This window comes from Centropristis striata, chromosome 12, assembly GCF_030273125.1.
Source record: "Centropristis striata isolate RG_2023a ecotype Rhode Island chromosome 12, C.striata_1.0, whole genome shotgun sequence".
Classification (NCBI taxonomy): domain Eukaryota; kingdom Metazoa; phylum Chordata; class Actinopteri; order Perciformes; family Serranidae; genus Centropristis; species Centropristis striata.
The window spans coordinates 24,748,731-24,757,551 of NC_081528.1; the positions used below are offsets into that span (position 1 = coordinate 24,748,731).

At 49.8% G+C, this 8,821-nt stretch overlaps 1 protein-coding gene across 1 annotated transcript; it reads left to right on the forward strand.

Annotated features, from left to right (window-relative positions):
- The first annotated feature begins 264 nt into the window (after positions 1-264).
- Positions 265-8,441, forward strand: si:ch73-43g23.1 (serine/arginine repetitive matrix protein 2). The gene has a single exon (XM_059345455.1). The coding sequence runs from the start codon at positions 265-267 to the stop codon at positions 8,341-8,343; it is 8,079 nt and encodes a 2,692-aa protein (XP_059201438.1). The 3' UTR covers positions 8,344-8,441.
- The last annotated feature ends 380 nt before the right edge of the window (positions 8,442-8,821 follow it).

The following is an 8,821-nucleotide window of genomic DNA, read 5'->3' on the forward strand; positions in this document are numbered from 1 at the left end:
ACAATATCTCAGAAATGTGAAGGTTAAAAGCTACATTTGCTGTTGTATGCTAACAAAACAGGAACAATGCACTCTTTAGCCTCTGTATTTGCTATTAATATGCCTGTTAATGATATTCATCACTGTTACTGGTGATATAAATGAATGAGCTACACATCTCCCAGGTGACTGTATCTTATTTCCAGTCCAGGAACAGAGCCCAGAGCAGACGAGACGAGCAGACTGGACTGGCCACAGTGAGAATTTGGAGCTTGTGGACGAGCGATGGACAGCTGGACTCTCCAGGGGGACAGCTACTCCTTCCTGCGCAGTGCACCCCGCCACACCTTCTCCCTGTGTCATCGTGACGGCACCCCCAACCACATCGAAATCTTCGACATCATCAACGTCCCTAGTCAGCGCAGTGCCATTTCTGAGACCACCTGCCTGTGTGACATTTTTGGAGACGACTGTGAGTCAACCTCCCTCTCAAGCAGCCCTGCTGTAGGGGCTTTTGTCCCTTCCCAGAGGGAGGTGGACGGGACAGCTGCCGCATCACCTCCGTCGGATGATCTGAACGACTCATCAGGCTCTTACCACACCGCGCCGGGCTCCAGTGAAGGAGAAGAGGGCTTTGAGGATTCAACAGAAAGGATTTACAGCCCGCCGTTGCAGAGCGATTCTCCAGAGGGGAGGCAGGCGGAGGGTGAGGGACTAAGCTCAGGGCATCCAGAAGTTTCTGAGGACAGTAGCCCAAATTTAGAACCAAAAAGCAAATCACCCCAGCTAAGTGCAGCTAGCCCATCATTAGAAGGCCTCTACAGTGGTCAGAGTACCCCCTCTCCTGGACATAATAGTCCCTATACCCTCAGTGCAGAGGGGAGAGCGTCATCCTTGTCTTATTCCTCAGTTGAAAAAAGATGTTCACCATCATCACCTAGTCCTAGACAAGCTCACTTAGAAGTGGAATCCAGAGGAACAACTCCCACTGTCAAAGAAAGGTACAACAGCCCCTCGCATCAGTCTTTATCTCCAAGTCCCTCCCCTGAGCCGAGGAACTGTGTCAGCTCAGCCTCCTCTGAATCAGCGAACACCCAATCGTTACCTGAGCAAACAAGCAACTACTTTATTCAACACAGCAGTCCCTCACCTGAGCCCACATCCAAAGTTTATTCTCTAGATTTTACAGAATCAGCCTTTGAATCTAGAGCCAACCTTTCATCTCCTTTACCTTCAAGCAGTAGTACAGAGTTATCATCCCAGTCGAGAGAAACGCTGGCCTCTCCTGACCTGAAGAATAGACCCTACTCCCCTGATACTCAAACATCATCTCCTTATTCTGAGCTTAGAGGAAGGGTCTCCCTGCCTGATCTCCTCAGCAGAGGTTCCACGCCTGATATCGAAGATCCTACCCCTGAACTGATTTCAAATCAGTCACCTGCAGGAAGAGACACAGCCACTTCTCCTGAGAGCCAAGATACAGCTGAACTTCTGAGTGCTGTGTCTACACCTGCTCCACGATACACACCTCCCTCACCTGTCATTTCAATAGCAACATCTCCTGAGCTTGTGGAGAGTCGAGTTTCGTCTGATTTAAGACGCACAGCTCGCTCACCTGGCCTGCTCAGTGCTGCTTCTCCAGCTAGGACAAGGACTCCTTCTCCCAGCCCTTCACATGAAATAAGACACATTTCAACACCTTCTGAAAGCAGGACCCCAGTGTCTTCACCTGTTAGTTATAGCTTATCTCCATCACCGGAAGTTGCGAGCAGCAGACATACTGCTCCTTCACCTGAAATCAGGATTACAGCATCCTCACCTGAGGTCATCAGGAAAGCGTTGTCTCCTGAAGTGGAAACAACATCAGCATCGCCTTTCCTAGAGCTTCACCCTGCCTCATCAAGAAGCCTCACTTCATCCCCTCACATCACAGGGATTTCTTACTCTGTTGTTCAGCCGGAGGACAGGGACAGTCCCCCATTTCCTGAGCTCTCCCGTCTCTCCACCCCAGAAACAGATAGGCCGCTTTTGTCCCCTGAAGCAAGGAGCCCTACCCCAAGCAGAGACAGTAAACAGAGCAGTATAGCACCTGGGACACCAAGAGACTCACCTCATATATCGGGCTTCACAAGCTCTGACCTGCAGCCTGAAATAACTCAACCCAGGTACCTAACACCTTTGCCTCAGCCACAGCATCAAACTCCCTCACCTGAGCCAAGATATCAAACCCCATTATCAGACAAGTATCAAAGTCCATCCCCTCAGCAAATAAGTAGAGATCTGTCTCCTGTTGCCCTATCTCCGGAGCAGAGTTATCGTCAGCCTTCACCAGCAACCCTCTCGACTGAGTACCACCCTCACTATACACGGCCTACTCCGCCTCTAAGAAATACTCCTGAGGTTCAGTGCGATTCCTTCTCAGTTGATATTACAGAAAAAGAGCACCCAACAAATTTAGCAAAAGAGAGTGTGTCACCCTTATTTGAATTAGATAGGGGAGACAAATTAATTGTTGCTGAAATAAAAAGCAGTTCACCATTGGCGGCCGTTCAGTCCCCTGTGTCCACTTCGCATTTCTTAGCTGAGGAAAAAGTAGAGAATAGAGAAGCAACACCAAAGAAAGCAAACCTTCAGGATAACTCAAGTTTAGCTTCCTTCCCTGAGAAAAAACAAACCATAGACCCCATCTTTGTTCAGAAAGAAGACATTTATAATAATAATAATCCCCCCATTGAAATCAAGTCCCCCTCCCCTAATCTCCTTGTCCCGAAGGACAGTAGTCCAAATATTTCACTTGTCCAAGAGACTACATCCACCTCACCTGTGCAGAAAATTGAAAACCCTCAGCCTCAATTCACTACTTACCCCCTAACTTTTGAAAACAGCGGCCCATTAAAACCAGCCTTTACACCTGAGCTTGCCAGAAGACAGCTGTCAACCAAAGTTAAACGTGAAAACAGAGAGAGGCTACCAGAGGACATGGCCCACCATGTAAACAGAAGACGGACTCCCTCTCCGCCACTCACCAGGTTTACACCTGTCCACATCATAGCCCCTGAGAAACCCTACAGACAGTGGCAGAACAGAAGCCGCAGCCCCTCTCAGGTTGTAAAATCCTCTTCCAGTGGTAATTTAAAGAAAGTGGCGACACATAGGGAAAGCCCCAATGATGACAATAATAGCCAGGCCCACTGGGTCAGGCAGGGAAGGCAACAGGAAATGGAGAGGGAAATGCAGCTAGAGGAGGATAGAGGAAGGGAGAGGCAAAGGAATAGGGAGATGGAGAGAGAGAGAAAGAGGGAGGAGCGGGTTCCTGAAAAGGGGATGGGTTGGCAGGGGGACGCCAGTTACAGAGGGGAACAGGTTGAGCTGTCATTCAATGCCAGGAATAGAAAAGGGCCTGCGAGTCGCAGCACAGCTCCCACAAGCAGAGAGACCCGTCAGGGACTGCCAACAGTGCATTCCTATCCAGAGAGCCTGCTTGCCACCAGACAACTACAGCAACAACAAAGTCTGCTCAGACTTGCTTCCCAACAAGACCCCAGGGGTAGTGGTCCCAGCAGACGGCTTCAACCTCCTGCACCCCACCACAGGAACAGTGCTCCTGGACGCACAAACAGGCCCTGCCAGAGCTCCAGCTCCAGCATGGGAAGTGAGCTTGATGATGCTGACGATGAGGTGAAGTGGTTTACAGACTTAGCTTTCCGCAGCCTGTCAAGCCCCGAGGTAGATTACCTTGACATGTACAACTCCAGCCACCGCTCATCTACCAACATTTCTCAACCATCTACCCAGGAGAGCCCAGCTGGGGTCAGCACCGCCTGGCCGGCCTACGCTGACTTCAGGGGCTCTGCTCCCAAGCTGGACAATGATGAACTCTCCTTCCAGCAACCATCTGCATACTATTCAGATGGCCTGGATCCATCAAGGCGCTATGAGATGGGCAGCTTTGAGTGTGTGGATGTTGCTGTGGAAAGAGAGGAGCCCAGGAGGGTGAGAAGAGGAGTGCCAAAGAGACAGATCCAGCTGAAGAGAAAGAGTAATGCGGAAGGAAAGCAGGATGAGAGCAGTGAAAATAGTAGTCCTGGGTTACCAGTGATGCCGGAAAGCCCCTCTCTAGAGAGTCACTCCAGAGAAACATTGATGAGACAACACAGTACACCAGCAGCAATGCAAGAATGCTACCCTTCTGAGCGTAGCCCTGAGCCCAATCAACAAAATGAAAGAAAACTCCAGAAATCTGTTTCTCTGGATGAAACGTGCACGAAAACCAAGATGGCCACTTGTCTTATTAAGAGTGTGTTGTCCAAGAAGATGCAGAGTGTTGATAAAACACCCGATGAGCAAGCAGGAGAAGAAGAAAGCCCCACTTTTGAGCTAAACAGCCCATCAGCAGAGAGCGCAGCGGTGCCAATCAAAGAATCCCCAAAACCTGACTCACATAATCTGAGCTCCAGTCTTCAGTCAGATTATAGTATTTCATCTGAGGGTTTCCCTGCGAGAGGAGAACCAAGCACAAAGGATGAAGCCAAACCTCCAAAATGCTTCGGAGTGAGATCCAGTAACAGGCCAAGTTCATCCAGCAGCAGCCGAAGTGTTAACTTTTCACTGAGTGAGAGTGAAGAGGCTGATTCTCACAGCAGGAATGCAACTTCATCAAGATCTGAAATGAGATCGGAATTAAAAGTGCCATTTGATAGTAAACAGTCGAGAACTGGAGTGCAACGAGCAGATGACGGTAAAACATGGGACGGGAGGGAAGGCGGTGACTCAGCAAATGCCACTACCGGGAACGCAGGAGCTCCTTCTGCTACTGGAGCCAGCAGCATGCAGGCCAGGGTGACAAACAGAGACCAGGAATGTGAAAACACAGAGGACCATAAACAACTGCAACAGGGTGCCAAGGGCGCGTACATGTCACAAACACAGGAGATTACAGTCAAAGCCGTGGAGAAAAAGAAAGCCTCCCTAAATGTCTGTCTCACACCTGAGGCAGAAAACAAACCAGAGGCTTCTTCACCTGATATAAAGGAGGAGAGGCTAGATACCAGTGTAGATGAGAAAACAGAAGAAGAAGGAAATGGGAAGGTTAAGGTCCCCATTCATAAAGTTAGAGATGTGAGACGGCTTGTAAAAAACACATATAATCTGTCCTTCAAGGCAACAAGTGCTGCAGTGCCACCAAATGTGGACGAAGAAAGGGTGGACATTTTCAGTGAGGAAAGGAGGGGAGAAATTAAAGAGGAAAGGAGTGAGGAGATCATAACAAGGGAGGAGAAGGAGGTGAGGCACGAGATAAGAAGGGAGGAAATGGAAGAGGAGCAGAAAGAGGAGGTAAAAGACTCAAAGCTTCTATCTTTAACTCCACCTCTTCAGAGCAAAGGAAGTCCTGTGTCTCGTTCACAGCCAATGCAAATAGAATATAAGGCTGTTTGCTGGAAAGAAGACAAAAATAAAATGTCTTGCAGCAAGAGAGACTCAGAGAAACCAGCTGACAAACCCCCGGCCTCTCCGAAGCTTGTCACGAAGGTGAGCAGAGAATCACCCTCGAATGCAAACACAATGAATTACACAACAGGAGACACTGCAGTTGCAAAGCCATGTCAGCATGATCTAAACATGGCAGCAGAAACACCAGAGACCTTGACAGAAATGCATAAAGTGTTAGACAATGAGGACAAACCTGCGGTGGTGAGAACAGACAAGAAACCCCCCATGCTCGGGAGCCTCCCCAAACTGCCCAGTAAGGAAAGAGAGGTGTCCACTGCTGTTGTGTTGATAAGGGATGGATCCAGCAGGTGCAAGACATCTGCATCTCCAGCCCAGGAAGAGATTCCCACCCAAGCCCCAGCTGCTTCACCTTCACCTGGGCCCACTACTCCTAGCGGTAGCAGTGGTCACTCAGTTTCCATGTTATTAAAGGAAAAAGGCTACCAAGCTGACATCGGAGCAGTGGTGGGTGACAACCAGAATGCAGCTGGAAGTAAAGGGGTTCCCCGGAAGCATGTCAACTGCCTGGAGATCCCCCTTCAGACCATCACTCCTGCAGATGAAGGACGCATGGAGTCTCACAGAGAAAGGACATTCTCCTCCTCATCCACCACATCTGGTCCCTTAGCAGCATCTGACAACACAGACCCTCTTACAAAGACCAGAGAAGAAGAGGAAGTGAGCAGTAAGCCTGAAGTAAAAGACACAGCTAAGCAAAAAAGTGTTTCTCCAATGAGGAATACGCAGGAGCAAACGCCACTTCCCACCAAACAGAAGGAAATTGGAGATTTTGAGGCAGTGAAAAGACTAGATCCAACTTTCCCACCAAGGTCTCCTGCAGTGAGAAGATTCAGACCACAGCCAATTGAGGTCAAGTCGATGTCTAAAGAAACACAGAAACAAGAGACGCCCACAAACACGACAGGAAACAGCAGGCCCCAAACCATTGAAGTGAAATCTATAGCTAAAAATTCTCAAAAGCCTGTGGTGCCTCCGAAACCAAGCTGCAAATTTAAACCTGCAGATTTAGGCGCAATGCCAACTGAAGTGCAAAGGTCATCAGCAACCACATCTACTGTAAAACCTCAAGCAGAGGAGAGGTCTCAAACAATTGTAGTGTCCTCACCGACAATCTATAGAAAGATCTCCAATGAGTCCACATCAACATCAAACTATACAAGAAAGATAGCAGTGTCTGCAGTATCCAGCCTCAAGCCTCCGCCTTGCAAAACAACAGCAACCAACATCTCCAGCCTCTCAAACCAGCCCACAGCATCACCAGAGACAGAGGTGTCTAATGACAGAGGTCAGCAGCAAAAGCCAGGGGCTTCACCTCAGAGCTCTAGATATACACAAAGACCCACAACTTTAGCTACAGCTCCAATATCATCCACTTGGCCAGGTTTGACCTCAGCTCCAGGTCCAGCATCTGACCTGAAAGTAAACCCTGTTGCTGGACCTGACTCCGCTGGAGCCAACCAACCAAGTCAGCCAGCTGTTGTGGATCCAGACCGTCAACCACAGTATCCCAGGACGGCTTACCCTTATGAACAAGCTATGCCGGTAACTTCAAACAACACAAAACAACCCGCAGCTGTTTCCACAACACAAGTGCCAGGATATTCACACCAACCATGTCGCAGATCGCTCTCCAGCGAGCGCTCCCAAAGGGCAGACGACCTGCGTTTTTATGCCTCAGATGACCCTCCGAGCTACGATGAAAGAGAGAGCTTCAGTCCCCTCATGCTCCCAGATCTGACTCCCAGAAGGTCAAATCGCTATCAACCCTCCTCCCGCCCTCCTCCCTGCTCCTGCACAGCTGGCTGCCCTTCCCACCCTGGCCTCACCCCTCCTCACCATCACCGCAGCCCTCATAACCTCACCCCTCCCGCCCCTCCACACTCTCCAGGCCAGGCACTACCTTACCCAGTCCCTCAGCCACCTCTCCGTCCCCACCAGTGCCGACCTGACCCTCAGCCGATGAGCTATCAGCCCGGCTCTCCAAAATCAAGTCCTATTGGTCCAAGCCAGCCACCGGCCATGTACCACCCTCTCCACCAGCCTCCTCCCTGCCCTCCTCACCCCTCACTCATGCAGGCCTGCCCTGCTGAACGGCCACTGCAGCCAGCCCAGCATATTGACCCTCGACGACCCCCTGTCCACAGATCCCCCCAGCAACAGCCACCAGGCATGGCTGGGGCTCCTTACAGTGATCCTGCCCACAGCCACTCTCCTGGCCTTCCCCCTATGGATCCCCAGTACCTGTGTGGCCCTCAAAGTCTAGGGCCCTCCTACGGCTCTGAATATGGGGGTGACAGTTCCAGTCTGTACTCCGAGAGCAGCTTTGGACAGACACCTCGCAGAGTGCTCATGGATCCTGAGACAGGGAAGTATTTTTACATCGAGGTGCCTGTACAGCCACTGAGGAAAATGTTGTTTGACCCAGAGACTGGCCAATATGTGGAAGTGCTCATCCCACAGCAGGCAATGTCACATTCAGGTCTGTATCCTCCCTCAGCAGCCCCCTACACATCTCTCCACAACACCAACATGTATGCCCCTGCTCCGCAGTACATGCCCTATGCAGCTCCTCCTCCCCAAGCCCACCCCCAGGCTCAGCCTCAGCCACCCCGATATCCTGAGGCCTCAGCTGCACCAACAATGCACCCAGGTGGGCCTGGGGTCAGCTACAGGAATCCCTCTGGTCAGGGGTCAAAGCCGGAGCCCCAGAACCATCCACCACTGGACCAGAGCTACCTGGAGAGTATGTATTATGTCCCTACAGGGATGAATGCGAGCCCCAATCCCACCCCACCGGACTATTACCACAAACATCCCCCCAACCTTCCCCCAACTGGGGGGAAAAGGTCCTGAAATAGAGGACAGAGGCCGCCTTCCTGGAGCCTGCAGGGTTTTAAATACACAGTGTACAGAGGGGGTGTCTAATGTTAGCCTGTAATGTTATTTGAGTTTTCACATTGCATCTGAAGACAGCAATTCTTTGGTTGTTGTTTATTTGCTGCTGCTTGTTCTGTGCTAGGCTGCTTTAATATATGTATGATTCTTGAGTTAATAGTTTTGAAAACACAAGAGAGTACGCTTTTTTATGAGGTGTTCTTAAGATTATTACCTAAATCTAAAATGATCTATTGCAATTTTTGTCACTTTTGATACAGGGAAAGAACATCATACTGAGATCAGTAATGCACAGGTAATACAAATGAATAGGTGCACTGATTTACTGATGTGTGTACTTTAACCACAAATATCTTCAAACAAACTTGAAAATACTGTTTTCAAAGAACCTCATATTTATTTTATTATTGTGTTTCTCTAATATTGGATGAGTGAG

Bases quoted from the DNA above. Each gene is read 5' to 3' on its own strand.
- si:ch73-43g23.1 (XM_059345455.1), top strand. From the start codon at position 265: ATGGACAGCTGGACTCTCCAGGGGGACAGCTACTCCTTCCTGCGCAGT.